At 43.8% G+C, this 26,426-nt stretch overlaps 1 protein-coding gene across 5 annotated transcripts in view; it reads left to right on the top strand.

Moving 5' to 3' along the window:
- The window catches only part of FAT3 (FAT atypical cadherin 3), a 452,709-nt gene that overhangs the window by 332,550 nt on the left and 93,733 nt on the right, over positions 1-26,426 (top strand). For all 5 annotated transcript variants that reach the window (XM_035116283.3, XM_035116282.3, XM_035116279.3 and 2 more), the window contains exons 7-8: positions 13,699-13,838; positions 25,740-26,015. In XM_035116283.3, coding sequence (XP_034972174.3) covers positions 13,699-13,838; positions 25,740-26,015 — 416 coding nt within the window. The remainder of the gene's footprint in view (positions 1-13,698; positions 13,839-25,739; positions 26,016-26,426) is intronic.

Here is a 26,426-nt window from a genome sequence, read left to right as displayed (position 1 = left end):
TCATGAAGAGTTTTGTGGCCCGCAATCACCCCAAACTTTTAAATAATTTGGAATGACCTTGCAAATAACTCCATAGAAGTCACCAGCCTGCACATGTTTCTACCTGTAAATGTTTGTACAAGTTCACTTGACAGATTAAACTTTGGACTTTTCCACACTTAACTTTCGCCCTTCACGTTCTAGGCACAGAGTCACGCCTTCCCGTTCTTTTATTATAATATTAATAATTTTTATTATTATTTTGCTCCCCACTGCTTTCCCCAGGAAGACCTGCTCTTTAACGCTGAATCGGAACAAACAGCAATTTGGGTTTTCTGCAGATTGCCATTTGCTCCGATTCATCGGTAAAGAGCGAGTTTTCACAGGGAATGCTCCAGAGCAAAAACAAAACAGTGGCAACACCTGGACTTGTGCCTAGAAATTTAGAGCAAAGGTAACTGTGCATGAGCCCTAAGTCACACTGCTTTTGAGAAGTGCCCTGAAACTTCAGCTTGTTCAAAAATAGCTCCTGGGATGTGGCCTGGAATAAGCATTGTGTAAAATTCCAATTTTGCAATTTAAAGTGCCAGTTTCTTTTTCTTTTTCTACCTTTAATCCCCCAAATGGTCTGGGCCCCTTGACACCTTTAGGACTGCCTGCTTCCTACTTAATGTGCTGAGATTTCCCTTGGACAACTTGCTTCTTGTGCCCCTTTGTCTGAAGTATGGTGACACTGGACAGAGCTTCCTCCTTTATGGTTCCCAAACAGTGCAAGTCCCTCCCTAGAAAGCGTTCCTTGCTTTGTCCTTAATTGATTCCAGATAGATGAAGCCCTCTTCTGGAGGGCTTTTGGGTCGCCCAAATAATCTTCTTCTCCTGTTTTTTGCTGCCAGTGACTATAGTGTGCTTTCGATTACTTTTAGCACGTTTTATATCATATGTAGCTGCTCTTGTATACCTCATTAACCAACCACCCTGGAGACATTGGGTTGAAAGGCCGCTTAACACATAAATGCCTAAAAAACAAAACACAATTCGTCCACCTGTGCCTTTGTTAGGAATTTATATTATAGATTTAGACAGTCACAAAGAGAGGAGATGGGGAGGAGGACTGAACCAGACCTTTTGCAAAACTAGCGTGGTTTGGTTGCCTGGAGGCCATTGTTCCTTGCCTTGGGTGGCCAGGCAAGTAGCTATTCATAAGGCTGTATTTAAAAAACCTTGAGTGTAACCACTGTTTTTTTAAAAAAGTGGGGGTAAAGAGAAGACGATAGATAGAGAAAGGGGGGAGCCAGGAATTGGATTCTGTGCTAGATTGGCAGGTGTGTTACAGATGAAGGGTGCTGTTTGCTTATGAAGGGTTTGCATATTTCTGAATCCTGCTGACTGTAGCGGGAACTCAACAAGCACTCCAGAGCGTTTGAGATTGCAGCTGATATTACTAAATTGCCTCCTTGTGGATGCGTGCTGAATCAGAGACACGGCCAGGTGATTCTCCTATTTATAACTAGCGGGTGCAACATCAGCTGAGTTAGGGAAAGAAAGTTGGAGAGAAGTCAGCCTTAGCTCAGGGTCGGAGTACATGCTTTGCATGCAGAAAACCCCAGATTCAGTCCTTGGCATCCTCAAAAATAACAATAATAATAAGACCCACAGATTTTAAAAAGCAGGTGATATGATAAGTTCCAAACCTGCTTAGAGGTTTGTTTGTTTTAGAAAATGCAAAGCGGTACAGAAGTAATTTAGATAAATAAATAAAGGCCTCTCTCTACATGAACATCTGGAGAAAGTTGCTGCCTCAGGCCATTGCCCCTCAATGCTTCTGCTTTGTGCCCTGAACATTTTTGCCTTTGAACTCTGAAAATGTCTCTAGAAAGTCTGGGTGGAGGATGGAGAGGGATGTGTGATATTTAATAGAGAGAAACCTACTGTAGAAAAAGGGTTCTCCGCCTGTGGGCTAGATGGTCTGGGCTATCAATTCCTGGGTTGTGATTACTTTTGCTGGCCACCCAAACATCTGACGTCACCTGTGCCAGTTTCTCCTAAAGGACAAACATAAAAGCCCTGGCAGGATCAACAGGGAGGAAACCAACTGTCGTGTAAATGCATCAACAGCAGCTCAGCACTCCTGGAATTACGAATCGCCCTTTTATTATTTATTAAGCATTTTTAAATTCTACAGAGTGCTGCACAAAGGAGGGGGATAGACAGGTTCCTGACAGGATGGTTTGTAATCTAATAGGCACAATAGAAAAGGAGGAAGGGGTGGGGCGCGGGAATAGCAAAATGCACAGATTCTCAGTTGGCCTGATGACATCTAATGGTCCAGCAAGAAGGCATGCAACTACAGGGCCTCCGAAATGTAGGTTTGTAGCGGTGCAGTAAAATGTGTGGCATCTCCCTGATGAGCACCTCAAGACAAAAAGGCTCACCATGTGGGCTAAAAGCAGATGGACTGAAAGAGGTGATTGGCCCACCTGTGACTTAAACTAGGTGGTTATATTTCCCACTAACAGCAGTGGATGCTAGGATTCTATTCCATTTGCCTCTGAAGAGGGTTAGGAAGCAGGCACAAAACAATAAAGGCAAAAATAGCATCCAGGTATTTGAAATACTGGCCTGTCAGTCTGAGCTGCAGCATAGCTGGCTCAGCAGTCTGCAAAATGCAACTAGAAGCCAGTTTCCAAATCCCAGGCCTAGATTTACTCACATGCGCTGCTTTTAATCTTCGTGAACCAAACTTCAGAATCATATGTTGTTTATAGAAAGAATGCACAACTACTGTGATCAAGTTTCTAGAATAAGTGAAACAACAGTGGTGGGGATCCACAAGTGGAGAGCATGCCTCTTGTACTTGTGTGTGCATTTGTAGTAAGCGTACAGTTAAAGATGGGCAAGGACTCTCCTCTGACCTCATGCTGGGTTTGGGGTCTCTCTCTGCTTCTGAGCATCTCCAAAGCTCAGCCTTAACTGCGGGGGTGTCCTTCTTTCGGGCTCATCCCTGCAATCCTTCAAGCTGCAGGGACTTCCAAAGCCTTTCTCCTCCAGAGTGCCTCCAAAACTCAGCATAAAGGTAAAGGAACTCAGCATAGCTGCATCCAAATTTCCCCTGAATTTTGGATGCTTCAATCACCTGCTTTTGTTAGAATCCTCCATTGTTCATTCACATCACCCCCATTAGCATTGCCCCTGCAGAGCTTGCCCGAGGCCCAAGGCAGGAATCCCTGGTCATCTGGGAGGTGACAGGACATTCTTGCCATTACAGGGTAAGTCCAGCAGGCCCCCGGTGCAGCATCCCGGCCAGCTTAGCCCTCCAAGGCCTAGAGCAAGTGTACCTGGCTGTACACTCACACACACACACACACACACACACACACACACACACACACACACCGCTCTGCATAGGCCTGCCAGTGCACCAATGTACTTTGATAACACACTCCAAATTTGTATTTTATTTTTACTTTGATGAGATTGTATCAAGGTTCTTTTCTTGCAGTGTTTTACTAAAGCACTGCATTGTGAAATTCCTGTGAAAAGCAGACTATATTGTGCAAACTGGTGTATATAAAAACTTTTTTTCTGTGGTGTTTTCCTTAGATACAGGATAGCATGGGCACACCACAGGAAAAGAGGTTTTAGGCAGTTATATGTAGGATTCTAGCATGGTTGGTTTTCTGCAGTGTTTTATTAATGCACATTATCACGAGGGAGGAGATGCAGAAGAACTGACCACTGCGGCAGAACATGCATGGTTCTAGTTCCAGAATTAATTTTAGTAATTCTTGTAGTTAAAACAGTATTCAGGGTGAGTGGAATACAGGGCAGAGCTCAGACACAATAAAGCAATGCATTTGAGGAAAGTTATTCTCTGTGGCTTCTATTTGCGTGGACTTCTGACAAAGCGCTTTTCCCTTTCCCTAACCAGCAATAATTCTTCATTCACTGCTTTCAGAGCTTCTGCTTCATCCTGAAGAGAAGCTCTTGTGAGTTTTATAGTTCTTATTGTTCTAGTATTCTGCTCTGAAGAGTGATTATTTTTGAGGTTAAGGCAGAGTTACTTGCAGCCAAAGGAGATGAAGCAAATAAAATCTCAAAAGGCAAAAGGAGAGGAAGGTGGAATCAATGAGTTCACACACACATGCACAAACGTTAATTTATTTTACCTTACACTAATTTAAATTCCAATTGCCTAGCATTAATGCTGAACTACAAAAGCAATTGATTAAACAAACAGATAAAAGAAGTCAATTGGCAGGCCTTATTTGCAGTTTCATTCTGGACCTGCCATCCCAATTTCAGGAAGCAGGATGCCACAGGATTATTTTATTTTTTTAAACAGGATGGCTAATCTTTATTGCAGATCTACGTCCTGAAATGAAATTAACCTCCCAGCACAAACTCTTCAATGAGGCAATCATTACTTCTGCTGAATGTAACATTCCAGTGGAACATGGTTCCCAATTTCTTTTCCACAGACCACTTGAAAATTGCTGAGGGTTCTGGCAGACCACTTGATGATTTTTCTGCCCATTGTAGCAATTACAATGTTCTGTGCTGGATGCAGTGAGGCAGTGAGAGATTTTACTTTCTTGGGCTCCTTGATCACTGCAGATGGTGACAGCAGTCACGAAATTAAAAGACGCCTGCTTCTTGGGAGAAAAGCAATGACAAACCTAGACAGCATCTTAAAAAGCAGAGACATCACCTTGCCGACAAAGGTCCGTATAGTTAAAGCTATGGTTTTCCCAGTAGTGATGTATGGAAGTGAGAGTTGGAACATAAAGAAGGCTGATCGCCGAAGAATTGATGCTTTTGAATTATGGTGCTGGAGGAGACTCTTGAGAGTCCCATGGACTGCAAGAAGATCAAACCTATCCATTCTTAAGGAAATCAGCCCTGAGTGCTCCCTGGAAGGACAGATCGTGAAGCTGAGGCTCCAATACTTTGGCCACCTCATGAGAAGAGAAGAATCCTTGGAAAAGACCCTGATGTTGGGAAAGATTGAGGGCACTAGGAGAAGGGGACGACAGAGGACAAGATGGTTGGACAGTGTTCTCGAAGCTACGAACATGAGTTTGACCAAACTGCGGGAGGCAGTGCAAGACAGGAGTGCCTGGCGTGCTCTGGTCCATGGGGTCACGAAGAGTCGGACACGACTAAACGACTAAACAACAACAACAACAACAAGTGCTGGATGCTGTATCATTCGTAAAGGTAAAGGGACCCCTGACCATTCGGTCCAGTCGCAGATGACTCTGGGGTTGCGGCACTCATCTCGCTTTACTGACCAAGGGAGCCAGCGTACAGCTTCCGGGTCATGTGGCCAGCATAACTAAGCTGCTTCTGGCGAACCAGAGCAGCACACGGAAACGCCGTTTACCTTCCTGCCGGAGTAGTACCTATTTATCTACATGCTTTCAAACTGCTAGGTTGGCAGGAACAGGGAACGAACAATGGGAGCTCACCCCGTCGCGGGGATTCGAACCGCCGACCTTCTGATCAGCAAGCTCTTTAACCCACAGCGCCACCCGCGTCCGTATCATTTATAATGGCATTTAAAACTCTTATTTCTTATATGGCGTTTTGTAGTACTGTATTACAATTCAAATTCCACACAATTCAGGTTGTAAGTGTTCTTCATGGACCACCTTAATGAAACTCAGTGGTTCACAGGCCACAGTTTGGGAACCACTGCAGAACAAGTAATCCCCTGCAAATAATGATGCAGAAGGATTTCATGTACTCCACATTTTTATGCAACCTTATTTTATACCAGCCTAATTCACACCTCCCAGAAATTGCTGTCATGGACTGGCTGGATGCAGAGGAAAGGTGGGAGGAACCAGCTGGGGGTAGTAGTAGTAGTAGTAGTAATAATAATAATAATAATAATAATAATAATAATAATAATAATAATAATAATACTTGTGGCTGGCACATGCCAAAAGCTGGATATTGCTCATGGCAGGTACTACAGGACTGTCTAGGTGTGCACTGGGATCTGGAAGTGGGCAATATTTCTAGGTGCTGTTTCCTTCATTACCAGAGGAAACTAACCCAGAAGCAGGGATGTAAGTAAGAAGTCTTAAAGAAAGATGTTTGCATGCACCTACATTTTAGGCATGCTATTTTAAAAAACACAGTTTAAATTTTTGCAAGATTAAGGCCTATGTTAAAACATACAAACAGATATCGTTGACTGTACATACAATATGTTGAAACGGGCAAAAGGAAACCAAGCAACAAGATAGAACATAATTAATCATTGGACTTGCCCCAAAATGTATTTGATGTATCGAGTAACTGGTTAAGCAAAAATGTAGGGATTTTAGCAGGGCAGGGGAGGAAGCTCAACAAACTAACTCCAGAGTTTAAACAAATATTGGATTCAGTTGAAACTAATCTATATCTTGTGAGCAAAAGAAGGGGCATTTTAAAGGCATCAGCTGTCGTTATCGTCCCCCTTTGAATTCTTCCTAAGTTTTATAGGCAAAGTCGTCTTAAGAAGTGTGCTCCGATAACGTCGTGATTTTCTGATTGCTCATTAAGATGGTTGCAAAGCAACTTAAATGAAAAATCGGAATCCCCCCCCCTTTTCACGGTTATCAGCATAAAACATTCATTTAAATAAATAAATAAAAAGCCCTGGCAGTCCCAAGGCTACCCTTGTTTCATCAGAAATTTCTTCATGAAATCTGCAGATCTTGTCTTCAAAAAGATCCCTTCCACAATAACCGATTAGTAGAGGTCCTTTTCCTTTTCCTTTTTTTTAAAAACAAAATTTGAAGGTTGGCTTCAAACAAATAATTAAAAGCATATAATCCAATAGAAATGTTTTAATACCTTGGTGCCTGCAGAACTTTAATTAAATGTCAGGAACAATTACGTTGTCGCTTGCAGTTAACTGCTGCTAAGTGTGTACATAACAGCCGAGATAAGTCATTGAGACATGCGTAGAAGGACGTGGGGAATTGATGGGGTTTGGGCATGAAATCAAGTTAGCAGGTGCCATATCTTGCAATGGGTTGAGGAGGACCCATGGGAAGAGCTGCAGTAGGTACTATGCATCAGGCAGGACGAGAAGCTCAATGGTAGAATGTCTGTTTTGTGTATTTAATAAGGACTAGGCTGGATGTGGGGTACCTCGGACTCAGAGGTGCATGAGACTGTGTCCCCCAAGACTATCCCCAGGCCACAGCACTCCCCAGCCCAGGTTCACCCCCTCCTTCAGTATTTTGCCAAATGGGACATGTGGTGTTTTTTTAACTCTGGCAATGTGGGATGGAGGGCAGAGAGGTGCATGTATAGAAGCTAGCCTTCTGTACAGTCAGTGCCGGATTTACGTATAAGCTAAACAAGCTATAGCTTAGGGCCCCACTTTCTTGGGAGCCCCCCAAAAAATTAAAGGGGAAAAAACTGGATGTACATTTCCAAAATATAAGATAAAAAACACAAAAACTCTCCCCCATGCTTTTTAACATCTACATGCAGCCGCTGGGAGAGATCATCAGAGGGTTTGGGCTGGGTGTTCATCAGTATGCGGATGATACCCAGCTCCACCTCTCTTTCATATCAGAGCCAGTGAAGGTGGTGAAGATCCTGTGTGAGTGCCTGGAGGCAGTTGGAGGATGGATGGCAGCTAACAGATTGAGGCTGAATCCTGACAAGACAGAAGTACTGTTTGTGAGGGACAGGAGGCGGGCAGATGTGGAGGACTCCCTGGTCCTGAATGGGGTAACTGTGCCCCAGAAGGACCAGGTGCGCAGCCTGGGAGTCATTTTGGACTCACAGCTGTCCATAGAGGCGCAGGTCAATTCTGTGTCCAGGGCAGCTGTCTATCAGCTCCATCTGGTACGCAGGCTGAGACCCTACCTGCCTGCAGACTGTCTAGCCAGAGTGGTGCATGCTCTAGTTATCTCCCGCTTGGACTACTGCAATGCGCTCTACGTGGGGCTACCTTTGAAGGTGACTCGGAAACTACAACTAATCCAGAATGCAGCAGCTAGACTGGTGACTGGGAGTGGCCACCGAGACCACATAACACCGGTCCTGAAAGACCTACATTGGCTCCCAGTACGTTTCTGAGCACAATTCAAAGTGTTGGTGCTGACCTTCAAAGCCCTAAATGGCCTCGGTCCAGTATACCTGAAGGAGCGTCTCCACCCCCATCATTCTGCCTGGATACTGAGGACCAGTACCGAGGGCCTTCTGGCGGTTCATTCGTTGCGAGAAGCCAAGTTGCAGGGAACCAGGCAGAGGGCCTTCTCGGTGGTGGCGCCCGCCCTGTGGAACGCCCTCCCATCAGATGTCAAAGAAAAAAACAGCTACCAGATTTTTAGAAGACGTCTGAAGGCAGCCCTATTTAGGGAGGCTTTTAATGTTTAATATATTATTTCATTTCATTTTTCTGTTGGAAGCCGCCCGGAGTGGCTGGGGGAACCCAGACAGATGGGCGGGGTATAAATAATAAATTATTATTATTATTATTATTATTATTAAATAAAATAAATCCTACATACAGCAACATTGTTTTGTGTTGTGTAGGCTCCCATGATGTAAGTAATGGGCCCCGCCTGCTAGCCTGCTCCCTAAAATATCAATGGTTTGCTTATTTCTGTGTATAGGGTGCCTACATTCTGCATGGACGGGTTGCATGGCAACATGTGCAAATGGATTTAGATCAGACATCCCCAAACTGCGGCCCTCCAGATGTTTTGGCCTACAACTCCCATGATTCCCAGCTAAGAGGACCAGTGGTCAGGGATGATGGGAATTGTAGTCCAAAACATCTGGAGGGCCGAAGTCTGGGGATGCCTGCTTTAGATATTTACCTATTAGGTCCATAAATTACCATATAGCATATATTCAACACACAAAAACAGTGACAATTTGTTGTTGACAAAGGACAGCTGGGCATATAAAGGGCCCCATTACCTTCATTAGCTTACGGTCTCATCAAACCTAAATCCGGCCCTGTGTACAGTGGTTTTAAAAAAATGACACAGGTGGCGGCCATTTTGTCAAATGGATGCGTGATCACCGACACACAGGACCCTTTGGACCCAGAAGAGGAGGGCAGGACAGGGCTTAATGGGGCAGGATATGCTCCTTTGCAGTGTTTAATGGGGCAGGATATCCTCCAATGTGCACAGGGGCCGGAAACTGAACTCCTCCATGAAATAGTCGTTGCATTTATTCATTGCTCTGCATACTTTTCGCTTCTGGCCCTAACCAGCAACAGTATGTGGACCTCAGAAGGTTGCCCAGGACAGAATGTGGCCCCCAGGGTGAAAATGGTCTTCCCCCCTCAGCCCTAGACTCAGATCCAAGTGTATCTCAATTTGAAGTAACTCGGGTCTGAGCCATACATGCAGGAAAATGAGGTGGAAGGCATCTGAGGTGTAGGATACATAGTTTAGTCTGCAAGTTTTTGAAGGCCCACCCCCACAATATCAATAAATCTCCCTGTGTTTGGTAAAGCACCTGTTCAGAAATGGTCTCTGCCATCTGTTGCTGTGGCAGACCAAAATTTCTGTTACATCAGAATACTATCTTATTCTGCTTTGTGCAGAGGCCGGAAAGAAACAAAAGGAGCAATCTGAAAATAACTAGTGTGGAAGACAGTTTTGATTTATCTTTAAAGTAACTGAGTAAGAGTCACCTCTGAGGAAAAGTTCCAGTGCTTTAAAAAAAAAAACAACCATGTTGGATGGTAAATTCTCTTTTGTGCAGCTTCAAAGTCTCTTTCCTGTGGCCTAGATTATAAGTCCTAAGGCAGCTCCTGCTGTGCAAGAGGAGTTTTTTTCAGTTGTTCATCTTCTTGGGGATTTTTAACAGGTTTCTGCTGCTGGATCCAAGCTAATGAAAATGGCACTTTCTCTTTTGTTCTCAGTTTGAGTAGTTTATTTATTTTTTATTTGTATACTGCTTGCTTGTAGTAAAACTTCAAAGTGGTATACAATAACAATAATAAAACAAGACAATTCTCAGCTTTAAAAAAACCCAGTTTGAAACAAGTATGTGCAGTTGGTATAGTATTTAGTTATTTAAAGTCTTTGTTTGTCCACTTAATTTGATAGCAGTCCTCCTGGGCCAGTAACACTTGTTCTGCCATCCCAGGGTGAGACGAAGGCAATAAGGTCTTTTGAACCCTAGGTGAAACTGAAATGGATTACTGCTCATTTCCATTGACCTGAATCTGCACAGAGCAGAGACGGCGAGGAGGAGGAACAGCGAGATAGGCTCTGTTAAAAGTGGATTTTAAAACCCTTTTCGTGCCTGAGGTGCATTTTATAATAAGAGCGCATGTCTTACAAAAGCGTCATGGGCCTTCACAATAGGGATCAGAGAGTTAAAAGGCTATTGTATCCGCCAGTGCAGGAAAAAGCAATTGCACTGCATTTTGGGGGGGTGGGTAATAACACCTGATGGGAAACCCCTAGGGGTTGTGTTGAGTCCTGTGGCTGTCAGGTGCTTAACTCATAATTTAAGGCATTATTTGATTTCCTGGTTTATTGCAACTCAGGTGATTGGCACATCAGAAATGAGTACAGCCTTATTTTATTTTCGGGGGGAGGGTAATCATTACGTTAGGGACACGGGTGGTGCTGTGTTTTAAACTACGGAGCCTAGGGCGTGCCGATCAGAAGGTCAGCGGTTCGAATCCCCGCAATGGGGTGAGCTCCTGTTGCTCTGTCCCAGCTCCTGCCCACCTAGCAGTTCGAAAGCACATAAAAGTGCAAGTATATAAATAGGTACCGCTGCAGCGGGAAGGTAAACGGCGTTTCCGTGCGCTGCTTTGATTCGCCAGAAGCGGCTTAGTCATGCTGGCCACATGACCCGGAAGCTGTCTGCGGACAAACGCCTGTAGAGCGAGATGAGCGCTGCAACCCCAGAGTCATCCGCAACTGGACCTAACAGTCAGGGGTACCTTTACCTTTAATCATTAGGTTAAACATGCAGTTACCCCAATTCCAGCGAACAATCAGCATAAATTGCAATGTTGAAATGAAAGAGAAACCCTTTCATTCTCTGCCCTCCTTCACCCCGGAAGGTTTAAAAAGCTATAAAGGTGCCCCCCCCCGCATAATGCACAAATGTTCAATAGAATTGCTGTCGGGGGGTGATATTAATCAATGGGGGAGCTTTGGCCAACTCTCGCTCACATCTCTCCCCCCCCCCTTTCATCCTACCATCTCCAGGAAACAAGCAATTGCAATAGATTTATTTCATTGGGAGGTTCAAGGGGACAAGAAAGCAACTGCTGTTCCTTTTGATTAGTTGCGTTTCTGAACATAATGACCAGTTTTGTTAGTCTTGGGTTATTGATGGCTCTTTCGTACCATGTGGGGTGGGGGCTTTCCCCCACTCACACCAAATCTGTACTTTTAATAAAAGGTAACGTGAGGAAGGGAGGAGTCACAGAAATGTCTCCCCCCCCCCAGTTTAATTTAGCTGAAGTTCGATGCGTAACCGAGTCAGCAGGTGTCTTGTGTTGAAACATGAAAAGAAATCCAGATTCTTATTAATTTAAATAGAAAAGATTTTTTTAATAATAATAAATAATTTGCTGCTGATTGTGGATTAAATGCCTTCTCAAGAGGTTTCCTTTTTCTCAACACCCCCTTTCCGTCACTGGTTCCAGGACACTGTGGAGGATGCAGATCAAAAGTCGGGCTTCAACCAACAGGGTTGTTGTAGCTTCTTCTGCCTCTGCTTGTAGTACAAACCCCACTCCCCTTAAAAAAGTAACCTAGAGAAGAAAGAAAGGAGAGAGGCTGTCATAGCCATTGTTTCTACTAGCCCTTGATAGTCATGAATTTGCGTAATCTTCTTTTTGAAGGCAACTAGGTTGGTGGCCAGGGACGCGGGTGGCGCTGTGAATTAAACCACTGAGCCTCTTGGGCTTGCCAATCAGAAGGTTGGCGGTTCGAATCCCCGCGACGGGGTGAGCTCCCGTTGCTCGGTCCCTGCTCCTGCCCACCTAGCAGTTCGAAAGCACGTCAAAGTGCAAGTAGATAAATGGGTACAGCTCTGGAGGGAAGGTAAACGGTGTTTCTGTGCGCTGCTCTGGTTTCACCAGAAGTGGCTTAGTCATGCTTTCCACGTGACCTGGAAGCTGTATGCCGGCTCCCTCGGCCAATAAAGCGAGATGAGCGCCACAACCCCAAAGTTGGCTGCGACTGGACCTAATGGTCAGGGGTCCCTTTACCTTTAGGTTGGTGGCCGTCACTGCTTCCTGTGTTAGCGAGCTCCAGATGTGCTTGTGTGGCTGAAACAGTCCCCCTGGTTTCTGTTCCCACAAATATTTATGCATTTGTTTGCCAATTTATAAACAGTTGTACAGCCAAAAGCTACCAAAGGGTGGCAACATGAGAATGGGCCTTCTCTGCGGTGGCTCCCTGTTTGTGGAACGCTCTCCCTAGGGAGGTAAACCCCTAGGGAGGTTTACCTGCCACCTTCATTATACATCTTTAGGCGCCAGGCAAAAAACATTCCTCTTCAACCAGGCCTTTGGCTGATTGATGTCCGATGCCCTTTTCAATGTGTTGTGAGAGGGGGGGATTGTTGTTTCAGTTTCGGTTTCGTTCTCGTTTTTATTGTCCATTTTATGTTTTTTTATATTGTAATTTTATGTTATGTACCGCCCGGAGATCTATGGATGAAGGGTGGTATGCAAATATAATAAATAGAAACAACACATATATCTATATCTATATATTTTGAGTGTGGCGTTTTATGTTTTCCTCACCGGGGGGTTTGAAGGCTATGCACTTACTTGGAAGAAAGTAAAGTGTTGCACTCAAGGACACCCCATCAGTGTGGGGGCTAAACCTGCTTTGCACTTCTAGTGACCCCAGCCTATCTGCATGGACCCTCCCTTAATTTGCTGTGACCTGATTATGTTGGCCATGCTAGAATGTGACAGGATGTTGGGAACCAGCTCTTATACACGTCCTTGACAGCAAAGGCCACAGATCAGTGAATCTGCCTCAGGTTTGGCTTGAAGAAGGTTCCACTTTCAATCTGCAGTTGAGGTGATGTGAGATACTTCCCATGAGATCCTGGAGAGCACCTGGGATTGCCTAGTTGGTAGAGCATGAGACCCTCAGTCTCTGGGTTGTGGGTTCGAGCCCCACGTTGGGCCAGTCAAAATAGCCAATAGCGGTCTTATTGGGCAAATAATCTTAAGGCAGCTTCTTTAGATGGGTGGGTTTTTTGTGGGGGGGCACAAGTAGGCTATTAATTAAAGTAGTCAGATTGCTTTAAAAACTCTGCAAGTATCCCTGGTGGTGAGTTGCTCAGAATTGACATACAAATAACACTTGAATCTTTCTCCCAAATTAATATCAAATGAAGGAGGGGAAGCGCTTGTTCGTACTAACGAGGGTATCAGTCTTTGTAGGTTAATAGCCTTGTAAAGCCTTTTTAAGGAATCAATTATGCTTCGCTTGGATGCCTTGCTGAATCTCTTGTCTGCAGTATGGGTTGTTTCGTTATTCCCCCCCCCTTTCCTTTCCTTTATGACATCTGTTTTACAGTGTACAAATGATGCTTGAAAGGAAAAAAATAGCTTAGAACAATGATTGCTAAATGTGCAGTGCATGTTATGTGCAGCGCTTCTCTGTAAATTACCATACCCTGCTCTCTAGGTGTTGTTTCTCAACAACAAAAACATTCCACAGATTTAATTGTGCCTTATGTTGCAACAACTAGGGGGGAATTTCGAGAGCTCTTTCGACGCAGACAAAGGTGTGGGGACCATTGTCATCGCAAAGCCCCTGGATGCTGAGCAGAGGTCCGTGTACAACATGACTGTGGAAGTCACTGATGGCACAAATGTGGCAAGCACTCAGGTAAGGCATATCACATCAGTTTCCTACCCCGAATGCTTCTGCTTTGTTTTGCAGGAATTGCACATTATTTCAAGTGCATCAAGTAAAATAGTGCCATTTAAGAATCTCAGACCATATCACATATGTCAGTTTTAAGCTGTGCATCTTGTTCCTTTGAATTATGTGGGTTACAACAATATGTTCATCACCTCCTGGGTTGATGTGCAGAGTAGAATAAAACTGCTATTCAAATTTTGCACTTCTCCAAATTCGCAATATAATTCTCAGTGCAAAAAGACTTAATGAAATGTATTCAAAATGTGCATTTTAGAGTAAGGCACTTTTGGAAATGTGCACGCTGAGATGAAATCTGTTGTTTAAATATGTAGTTTGTGATAAAAACACATATTTCAACAGTACTTTTAGAAACAAAATCCACAGCTTAATTCAGAAGTGGGTGAAACAGGCTCACGAATGAACAAGTGCAAAACTGATTGGACCAGAAACAGAAAATCTATCCATCCATTGTGTGCTGCGAGAAGGTATTACTAACAATGAAGTGATTCAGCCATTTGCTCATTCAGTTGTACATTTATAAGCCTGCCAGTTATAGGGCAACAATGTTTTATTGATGTCTTCTTGATCTCTGACGTGTTCCCTGCATCCTTAGCTATTCAATGTTCCTGACTTTCTGTTTGCTCCTCAACCTTGCCTCCTGGTGGGTCCTCAGTTCTCGTGTTCTGGTCCGATGCCAGAAACACAAGGAAAAATGCAAGGCTGCTAGACCATGGACAGCTTTGAGTGAGCAACATACTTGAGCAAAGGTTGGGAACAGATTAAGGCCTCTTGTGGAACAAATTAAGTGGATTTGGGGGAAGAAGAAGAAACTTCTTTTGTTTGTTCATATGGCCATATGCCTGGATGAAACCCTTCCCTAGGAAAGTATCAATGGCAGATCTCTTGATGACCCTTAAGCATTTGAGACACCTGCACTTCCAGTGATACTTGCCCAAAAAAAAAAGAGAGAGAAAGAAACCCCAAAACATGATTCTGGGGAAAGTGGGTGGCTATAAGAAATCATCTAATATGTCAGTTCTATTCTTTGTAAATTAAAAATCCCTAAATTCCCCTCTTGTTTCACAGCTAGACTTGTCCACAAGACAGCTGAGCTCCAACCCATGGAATGAAACCATATTTCATCTTAATTCCATAGCACCTGCTCATCTTCAGTTGTTGTTTTTTTGCCCCAGCAGCATGTCCTCTATGTAGTCGGAGGTGGTAAAAAGCATTGTAGAAACGCCAGAACTTGTTTTTTTATTATTATTCAGTAATGTGATCAGTGGTGTGGATCTGCTGAACAGCTTTAGTTCCAACACTGTTGCCCATCTATTACAGGGTTGTTTTCCCCTCGGCTCCTAAGAACCATAATGACTTCCTTTTCTCCCTCCCCAGCCTCTCCGCATAGCCCATTACTACCTTAGTAAAGGGAATCAAATGACCGTGGTTTAAAATTCACACAGGGGTTATGTTACTTGTGTGTTAGCTTTGATGGCAGCTTACCAGAAAAACTCAGGATACTTTAGGAGGCACTAAGCCCTTCTCTATAAATTCAAGGAGAGGTCTGGGGGGAATGGTAGAAGTTGTGTGTGTGTGTGTGTGTATGAAACAACTTGACTCCCCAAGTGACTACTTTGAAAGATTATATTTGTGTTAATCAGTTGTCTTCAGCCATCACACTCTCTTTGTGGACAGATAGCCACCACCAATGCTTTAATGCCAGAAAAGATCCATCTTCATGTGGATTTTGCTGGGACTTCAAGCTGAACGGTGGCAGTGGGGAGAACGTTGATTTACTTGATTTATTATCCGCATGTGAGTATGAAGGTAGCTGTCAGAGTGATTAACTTTAACAAAGACTGAGCCAGGAGGACCACGCCAGCAGTGGGCTTTCTGAGTTTTTCTGAGTCCGATTCATCACAGCCCGAGGCCATGCAGTAATTTACAGAAGGCTGGGTTTGTGCGCGCGCCATTATTTTGCTTTATTTTTGTGTGTGTAATTGCCTTGGGATGTCTTGGCTTGTACCTTTTTTTCCAGAAATGGTGGGAACGGGGCAGCTTCATCTCTTCTGCTGCTTGAACGTACCTCCGAGCTTGTGTGCATAAAGGGAAATCAAGAGATTGTCACACATTTGTGATAATCATTTGGTGTAAAGCCTGCATGTGGCACAATACAGATTGCATTGACATGTCCACAAATTCCTTACGGGAATGTTTGGGGTATAAGGATGGCAAATTTATGTTGCATATTAGTAAGATAAAGGTAAAGGACCCCTGACCATTAGGTCCAGTCACGGACGACTCTGGAGTTGCAATGCTCATCTCGCTTTAGTGGCCGAGGGAGCTGGCTACTGGGTCATGTGACCAGCATGACTAAGCTGCTTCTGGCGAACCAGAGCAGCGCACGGAAACGCCATTTACCTTCCCCTCGGAGCGGTACCTATTTAGCTACTTGCACTTTGACGTGCTTTAGAACTGCTAGGTTGGCAGGAGCTGGGACCGAGCAACGGGAGCTCACCCATCATGGGGATTCAAACCGCCTTCTGGTCGGCAAGCCCTAGGCTCTGTGGTTTAACCCACAACGCCACTCGCGTCTATATTAATTTATATCATTGTGATAAGTGTGTGTATGTATGTATGTATGGGGATTTATATTTCTCCCTTCCATTAAATTACCAGAGCACTTTGCAAAATTTCAAAACTCAGTTGCATCCAAGAGGTCTATTGCAAATCAAAAATTGTGGGAATGGGGAAGTGACTACCAGACTTAGTTTGTATCTAGTATCCTTAATAGAAGGGGTGTTCACAAATTGCAGTCAACAAACGTACAATCTGTGTACCTAACAGCTAAACAGTTAGTTATTCACGTATAACAAATGGAAATAGTCTGTGAACTTGTGTACAAGCTGTACAAATCAACCGTTGTACATACTTGTACTAGGTGTAAATAGAGCTTGTACCTGTGTTCAGTGTAGTGTGTGAAGAAGCCTAGAATCAAGAGGCAAAGTCTCCCCCCCCCCCATGCTAGTCTAGCATTTTTGGTTGGCAGTTGCTTTCCCATTCATGGTGCTCCCATGTTAGCCTAGGTCTTCAAAGCACAGGAGTTGAGCAGATCCACTCCCCGCATTTCCATTCTAGTAGCCCTTTAGAAGTTGGAGGGTGAACCACTTGAGTCTGAAGCCCCCTATATTTATGGAGATGATTCCTTCCCTGGACCTTTAAGAGTTCTAAAATGTGAAGGAAGCCTCCACAGATCCATGATCCAGTTTTTCTAGTGAAAACCATATTGGAAGCAATACTAAATCAGTGGGTCTCTTACTCCCTCTTGTCATATCTTCTTCCTCCAAAACGCCCTGTGTAACTCAGCTACTTAATAAGTAGTAAGGCTGCAATCCTAACCCCCCATACCCGGGAGTAACCCCCTTGAATTCAGTAGGATTTACATCTGAGTAGACATGGTTCGGATTGGACTGCTATACCACCACAACATTTTACTTCAAAGGCCAATGTAATTGTTCTTGGAACATAACCATTTTTTTTATTCAGATGCATTTTGGCCCAACCCAAAGGTATTTTTGATGGGCAACATTGGACCCCGCTTTGGAAGAGCCTCGCCTACTCTGGATTTTTAATTTGCTTTGATTTAGCTGCATTTCTTCGGGTCTTTTCAGCTGCCGATTCTCCACCCCCTGAGTAGAACATCTTTGCTAATGCTTTGAGTGTTGCTTTGCTAATTTATAAGCTCAGGGGCCTCAAAGAGCCTTTATTTGGAAGTGCTTTAACTGTGGGAAATCGGAAGTAAGCAGGGAAAAGGAAATCTTTTATATTCAGGCAACATCCCTTGACTGTAAATGAGGCCGCTTGGATCTAGTTCTCTCAAACATCCAATGAGGTCATATACCTGTATCCTGACTATATCACTTGAGACTGGATGTGTGAATTGACATGAATGGAATTGCTCTTCCATGCGGGCAGTGGGAGGAGAGAATAAATTCCCACGCAGATAGAAAACTAGTATGTCAGGGAGAAGGCAGAACTAGAATCCTTCTCTCTGACACCTAGTTTTCCCCAGTTGTCCTTGCTCTGCCAGGTGGTCTGATGAGAGTGAAATGGCCCCTCCCACAGGCAGAATCTTCTAATTAGGACCCTGCCTCTTCATTGATGGAAGGAGACATCTCGGTATTGAGACTGCCCTTCAAGATTTCCTTTTTTTTCTGTGTGCAGGAATTTTGTGTGTGCACAGGGGGTGCATTCCACCATGCAACCCATCTGAAAAACAGGCCTTAACAGTGTGGGCAGAAATGGTCAAGTGGTTTAGAACTCACTCTGTCCACATTACAGATGTTGTGTGGCTTAATGGCTATCTCAGCAGCTTTGCTTACCAAGGATGTCCGAATTAGGAATCGGTGGAGGTAATGAATCTTAGAATCAGAAGATCCCAGGGGTCTGAGAGCATGACTGTCTGGCTGCAATTCTAACCTTGTTTTCTAGCAAGTAGGGATAAAATGAGGTATCAATTTCCCTTCTGCCCTGCATTCTGTGCACGCAGCGCTGTTTCTGTTCCACTGCAATTTAGCTTCCAACAAAAACTATGTTGTTCCTCTTGCTGTCCATTATGGAGAAACACTTTAATCGTGTGACTCTGCACCATTCATTTCAGAGGAAAGGAAACACAATGCAGATCAGAAGAAAGAACATCATTAATTCCATAGTGTCACCTGTTGCTTGCAGTCTGCAAACAACAACAGTTGTATTTGCTGGATTGATTTCTGCTACATTTGTGGGATATATAAATGAACATGGCTGATTTCCACTCCCCTTTCTATTTTCATCAGAATTCTGTAGCAGCCCTACTAGTGAGCAAGTTCCACCGAACTTAGTGGGATTTATTTCTGAATAAGCATGCTTAGGATTGCATGGCATCTTCGTAACCTTGAATTGTCCGTGTAGAAGGAGGGTGCTGCAAGTTTCCACCCCCCCCCCCTAGGAATAGCAGTAAGGAAAAGACTCTCTCCAGACTGGGGCACTTTGGCAGCAACAGCCAGCACACCACTCCCTTCTCTCTTTCCCCTTTCAGTGTTCGAAAAATGTGAGCTCAGAATAGCAATCTGGGCCGTGTTGAACATTTCAGACAGTTTTGTCATTTAGTGGGCATCTCAATAGTCCTGGACAGTCAGTTCTGCACGATGAAAGGATTATACAATAGATTTTTTTTGTTAAGCTGTGTCTTTCATGCTCTGATATTCAGGTATACCAAGCCTATTCTGAGTATCCTTTCTAACAAAATGGTAGAGCATCAACAATGCCAACTGAGAAGCTGCAAGCGAGTGGACTGTTTGTCTCCTGCTGCACTGCTTGTCTGCTAACCCAGTTCATTCTTTCATGGCTATTTGCCATTAAAGTCCATGGGCCTGATACAACTATTTCTATTGCTATAATTCTTGCCCACTCTTGTTGCATGCATAGACCCAGTGTGGCTTCCAGATCCATAAAACAAAACTAGTATTGCTGTCGTTTAGTCGTGTCCGACTTTTCGTGACCCCATGGACCATAGCACGCCAGGCACTCCTGTCTTGCACTGCCTCCCGCAGTTTGGTCAAACTCATGTTTGTAGCTTCGAGAACACTGTCCAACCATCTCGTCCTCTGTCGTCCCCTTCTCCTAGTGCCCTCCATCTTTCCCAACATCAGGGTCTTTTCCAAGGATCCTTCTCTTCTCATGACGTGGCCAAAGTATTGGAGCCTCAGCTTCACGATCTGTCCTTCCAGTGAGCACTCAGGGCTGATTTCCTTAAGAATGGATATGTTTGTTCTGAAATCATCATTAAAAAAATAAGTTGGCTTTCACAGGGCAATCCAGTGACATCATATCTGGCTACGATTTTAAACCAGGTCTTCTAGGTAAAGTCCCCCCCCAAAAAAAAAAATCACCAGAGGGAAAGCAACTCACTTTTCACCACAAATAAGAGGAAAGTAAAGGAGAATTTGTCCCCTTCCTATAAGCAGTCTTTTGTTGGAAGTTCAGGAGATGAGAGGGAAACTCACTGTTGACAAGATCATTTGTGACACTGTGCAAAGGGATTGGAAAAACATGAGGTTTCCCCACTGTCCGAAGCTCTGAACAGACTGGTGCAGAGTGAGGGAAATGCTTTTGCATCTATATGTACTGGACTTGAGCCCACAATGGATCATGAACCCAAGACCTGCAGATAAATATTGGATAGGGTCAAAAGAGCACATATACAGATAGCCCTCAAAATTCTACATTCACTGGCGCAGAAATGCACACCTTAAACAGCTGAGCCTGGCTCTGCTCTTCCTTGGAGAGACCTGCCCTCAAGAGCTATGGATTTTATGCTGCCTTCTGTTCCAGACACTTTGCTCTTGTGAACCAAACCTCATGTTCTTCAGTGTGTGTTGATAAATGAGGCTGTACCAGAGTGACTAACCTTGCGGAAACTGCATTAAGGGGGAATTCTGCAACAAATTGAAACTTTCAGAGCCCATTGGCACTTGGCAGAACACAAGCATTAACATTTCCCCATGGCATTTTTTTTTCTTTCTTTCTGAAAGTGTAAGCATACAAGAATGAACCTCTGCAAAATTCAACCACGTTGCAGCAGCGTTTGCTCACTCAGTATGTTTATCTTTCAGAGCTGCCCACACTAGCAGTGTTGAATTAATTGTATATTAGTTTTATTTAGTTGTTGTTTGTCATGATCTGAGTCGTAAGAGAACTATGCCAAATTGGTTAATGGGTCAGGGCTGAATTTTGGGTCGAGGAACAAGGAAAGCTCCCTGTTGCAGTGAGGATGTCAATATTCGAGAGGCTTCTTCTGAGAGCAAAGGCAAGAGATGGGGTAACTACAGGGTCTGCTCAGAGCATAGAAATGAAAGCAGAAGAACAACCCTAAGGTTTGTAGCTGGTCTGCAGGCAGGAAGAGGAAGGAGCGAGGAATAGTGGACTGCAGTCAGTTTGGAAGGAATATAAGCAAGTGAGCTGTAGTTCCTGAAGGAGACTTTTTGGCATGAATTTGGGTGCAGGCAACATGTCATTCCAAGCTGCTTCTCTTCCTGACAGAAAGCACATCTCTTCTGCTCTCACTCTGATGTCATAACCCTGATGCCTAATAGGAGTAGGAGACAATTGTTTTGCTGCGTTCTAGGTAGGAAGGAGGAAACAACACTTTCTGAGTAGGAAGAGGAAGTGTGTGTGTGTGTGTGTGTGTGTGTGTGTGTGTGTGTGTGTGTGAAACAGCCTGTAGTCATGTTACTTGAGCATCATAATTACTTCTCTGGTTCCCAAATCCAGCTGATGCCTTCCTTGCATCCAGACCTTGATGCAGTTTACTCTCTCTTACCTTTTCCAAACCATCCTCCAGGTGTGTGTCTGCATCCTGTTTCATCTCCCTCTCTCTCTCTCTCTCTCTCACTCACTCTCTCACTCACACACACACACAAACTTTTGTGTTTCCTTCAAAACACTCAACAGTTCCTGGTAGAAGGAAAACATCTCCTAACAATTAGTCCAGGTTGACTTATTATTCTGGCATATTAACAAGTAATCTCCCCCTAACAGATTAATGGACCAGTAGCCATAACAGCTCTGTCTGCCTATCCGTCCTCTGCTCCCTCTCATTCTGGGCTTTTCCACATTTACCTTTTGCTCCAAGGCACAAGTCTGCACTTAAAAGCTCAGTGTCTGAGTGGTTGGTTGGTTTTGCCCTAGAGCTTTCCCTGCAAAAGCCCGCTCTTTAGCGTTCAATTGGTGAACATGACTTTGAGCTTTCTGCAGATTGCTGTTTGCTCTGATTGAGCTACTGAGAGCAGATTTTTGTGGGGAAAGCTCTGGATTTTAAAAACGGGTATTTTGGCACACAACTTTAAAGTGTGAACCATGCATGGAAAGAGCAAAGCAAAGGTAAGTGTGAAAAAGCCCTGCCCTCCCCCTTCTCTCACACAAACATGCATAAATGTACATTATGTGATGTGTATATATATTTTCTCTTTTTTCTAGTATTTTTCTCTGATGGAGTAAAGCTTTTGGATAGCCCATTAAACAGTCGATTCTTGCAAATATTTGGGCAACAAACATTCTGAAGTGAGCACACGCTGGTTTTGTTTTTCCCTGTAGACTTGCAATTAATCTTCTGTGTGTGATTTTAAAAAAATAATCTCCCCAGCAGGGCCAATTCCCCTGAACTAAAACAATATTCATGTGAAAATGGGAGCTTATGACATTTAAAATGTTAAGGCTTTTACATCAGGGCCAAACTAGACGTGATGCTGTTTATGCAATTAGCAATTGTGTGAATGGCTTTTGAATTAGGGGGGGGGGGGAATCCCTCATTTGTTCCAAATTCAAATAACAAGTGTGCAGGGGAGGGGAACAATCTGCACCAGGTCTACACTGGCTTCTTATCCAGATTGGGTTCCTTGTATTTTCAACTTATTTGCTGTTAATTGTGTGAAAGTTGCATCTGCTTTGGTCCCCAGGTTCACAAATGCTTAAGAATACATTTTGTGCAACAAGAAGTATTTTTTATTATTATTTTGCACTGTGCCAAGAATGCTACTAAAAGGGATAATAAACATTGCAGTGGTACCTGGGTTGTCAAACGGCTTGGCTCCCGAACAAATCGTCTCCTGAACGCCGCAAACCTGGAACTGAGCGTTCCAATTGGCAAACGTTTTTTGGAAGCCAAATGTTCAACGCAGCTTCCACGGCTTCCAATTGAGTGCAGGAAGCTCCTGCAGCCAATCGGAAGCCACGCCTTGGCTTCCGAACCATTCCAGGAGTCGAATAGAAGGCATGCTGGGATAGATGGACCAATAATCAGACTTTGTATTTTGTTTTAATCCCTGCTCAGATGTTGATGCTTTAGTTGAGATTCCTGCATTGCAGTGGGTTGGACGAGATTGTCCCTTCCAACTCTACTACTTCATGTTTCTATGTTTGAGGTTGCCACGTGACCTTGAGCCTAATCTGCTACAGAGGATTGTTGTAAGAATGCTGTGGGAACACACAGCTCAATGTAAGCTCCCCACCCACCCACAATCTCTTCCTTAAATGTAGCAAAGTAAAAAATTTGATTCATATCCTCTGGGATGCATTGATACATCACAGCTTTTAAAAATACATATAGCAGGCCTATGCATGTCTTCTCAGAATACACATTAAGGTCACTGGGACTTCTTCAGGTTCGTGGGCACCATGTATGGCAGCCACAATGTGTTTTTGCCGTGTTGGTGTCTTTAGTCGTAATATCATTCATCATATGCATAGAAAGGGGCATTATTTTAGACCCAACGAAACAGAATTAGACCTTTGGTTTTCAGTTCTTTCATTCTTAACTTTCCATATTGTTGTGGCTGTTGTTGTTTAGCAACCTAAGTTCCCAAAAGTGTGCTCAGTTTTAACGATTTCTACCATTCCTTATTTTCCTAAGGCCAACAGAGTATCCCAAGCCATAGCATGCAAGGTATATTTGTAATCATTAGCAATTTAGATTTTACAGGATATCCATCGTTTCTACTGCTGCCTCCATCTTCAGCAAATCTGGGTACCCCATCTTCCCTCTTCCGTTCCCCCAACCGTGTAAAGCTCACAGAAACGACTCCTTCCCAAGTCTACCCTAAGCAACATGCAATATAGTCTTAACTTAGAGGGAGTTTTATTGCAACTGCCTTCTAGACTGTTCCCAGGATAGGTCATTACAGGCAATTTTTTGGGAATTGTTTATGCACTTTCTGGTAAAGCATTCAGCAAACGTCTCACTAACGTCGCGGAAAGCTAATGTTTCATGTCTCTCTGAGGGCAACCTCTTTTCATAAAAGACTATTATAATAGCTTATAAGTAAATCTTTTCCTCCATTAAAACGCAAAGTGTGGGTGTCGGTGACTGGGCTCAAACTGAAGCCCTGTAAACACGTTCGAGTAGACATCCTCTCCACCCACCCCTCTACCCCCTACGCACACTTAAAAAGTGTGGGGGTGGCGAGGTGTTGTTGTTTTATTAGCTCCGTCTGCCCTTCAGATTTTTCCAGAGCTCACACTCTCCGCTTCTTGACTGAACCTGTGTCAGGGAAAACAGCTGCTGAGTGCCGCCAGTAGCTTTATAATGGCTCACATTGTTGATGGAGGTAGCAATGAGATGGTGGCGACGCCGACCTCATCTACAGAAGCCGCCGAATGAAGCAGGGGTGAAGTGGCAGGCAATTCATTCGGAACAAACTTTACAGAAGTCAACGATTTGTCTGGTGGAGCATCGAATAAACTTTTTGCTGCAGCGGTGCTGTGGAATATGGAGTAAGAGAGAGGCATTTGAGCCACGGTCTGTTCTCCCTTCACTACATTATACCCCATTGTAGAGCACATCCTTTGCAGGGTTTGATCCCTGGCATCTTCAGTTGAGTTGGAAGAGTCCCGTCTGAAATCCTGGAGATCTGCATCTTCTCAGTATAGACGTTTATAACATGGTGCACGGCATGGAGTATGTGGATGGAGAAAAAGTTTTTTCTTCCTCTCTCGTAAAACTAGAACTTATAGATATCCAGTGAAGTTAGTTGTTGGAAGATTCAGGGCAGATTTTTTTATAGTACTTATTCATGCGGTGCATAGTTGAACTATGGAACTCGCTCCCACAGGAGGCTTAGATGGCATTAAAATCCATGGAGGAAAAGGCTATTGATGGCCACTAGCCATGAAACCTGTGCTTTGCCTTCACAGTTGGAGGCAGTAACACTTCCGAATAGCAGTTTATGGAAGCCACTGGACGGCAGAGTGTTCTTGTGCTCAGATCCTGCTTGTCGGTTTCCTGCAGGCATCTGGCTGGCCACTGTGAGAGCAGGATGCTTGATGAGATGGGCCATTGGCCTGATCCAGCAAGCTCTTCTTATGTCTCTGACCTAGTTGCTGACACCTTCATGTGCTGCTTTGCAGGCAGGCAATTAACCTCAAGCACCAGACAACTTAAGTCTCCTATAAGGTTCCTTTCTCAGATAGGAAACAAGTAGGGAATGAAGGGATGATTTCTTTACAGTGCAATTCTTCGCCTGTCTATTCCCTATTGAACTGAATGGGACTTAACCTTGGAACAGTCATGTACATCTATTTTATGTGTTTTATTGTGGCCTGCCAAGGCTCCTTCACAGAAATACTGGAATGGTTAGTCCATAGGGATAGGGGAGAATCTTGATTCAGTTCTCATTTAAAGGCAAACCTACCTATTTTGCACGTTCTGAAACAATGCGGGAACTGAAACGCAACCATCCTTTGAAATCCACACTCCTCCAAACTTTGCAAATAGGCCTACACTGTGTCTTTTCTACTGCCTGGTGATGCATCCTAGAACTTTGCTTTATGAACCATGTATCCTGTACCTTGAGCTCATGATGAGACCATGTTTCTTAAATAAATAAATTTCCAGTAGCACCTTAGAGACCAACTAAGTTTGCTAGTCTCTAAGGTGCTACTGGAAGAAGAAGAAAATGTATTTTGTTTCGACTACAGCCGACCAACACGGCTACCTCCCCTTTTCTTAAATAAAGTACTAGGGTTTCCTCAAGCCAAGAGTTCCAAGTACTGAATCCAAATGATAAGCCAAGATCCAACTTGGTCTGAAGATTATTGTTTTCTGGGAGTGAAACAAACCACAATCCCTCGTTTGGATGGAACTGTAAGCCGGATATTGCAGTTTGTTTCCTCCTAATAGGAGCGGGGAGGAGCGAAGCAGGTGCAATTTGCTTGTGTGCAAGTAAACGTAATCTATCATCATTATACCATGATGTTTGAAAACAGCCAATGTGGTATAATTTGCTTCTTCTCCAACACGAAACCCCGCTTTTCCTCCTTTTTATATTGCAGGTTCTCATCAAAGTATTGGACAACAACGATAACGGTCCGGAATTTTCCCACCCGAGTTACGACGTCACGATTTCTGAGGACATCCTCCCTGAAACTGAGATCCTGCAAGTTGAAGCCATAGACAGAGATGAGAAGCACAAGCTCAGCTATATCATCCATAGCAGTATTGACTCAATCAGTGTGAGGAAATTCAGGATGGATCCCAACACAGGAGTTTTGTACACCGCTGAGCGCTTAGACCACGAAGCCCAAGATAAGCACATCCTAAACGTAATGGTAAGAACTGAATATTAACTGTGTGCTCAGGCACAATCAGTGCCTATTAATAGCTGTATGCTATAGTCTACTGATAAGCACAGAGGCTTTAAAAATTGGCAAGGAAGCAGTAATTAATTTTCCTCCCTCCATTGGCATGCATTTATTTATTCGTTCTGTTCCTTCAGTACTGGAGCTTTGTGAGGCTTACTATGAAAGCGTTTTTTATCTCACAAAATGGTTTTGCCATCTTAAGGGAGAACACGGAAGAAACATTATAATCTCCCAATGCCTGGGCCTTTTATCAGAGGTGACTCTCTTAAAAAGAGTTTCTCAGGAGAAGTTTTTAAAGTTCTTTCAGAATCTATTAAACAAGGTGATTATCGCTCTTCTTGCCCGTGCCCTGTTATTGAAAGCAAAGTGCTCTGATTC

Source organism: Zootoca vivipara, chromosome 4, assembly GCF_965207765.1.
Source record: "Zootoca vivipara chromosome 4, rZooViv2.hap1.1, whole genome shotgun sequence".
Taxonomy (NCBI): Eukaryota; Metazoa; Chordata; class Lepidosauria; order Squamata; family Lacertidae; genus Zootoca; species Zootoca vivipara.
This window is presented reverse-complemented; position numbering and strand designations above follow the sequence as displayed.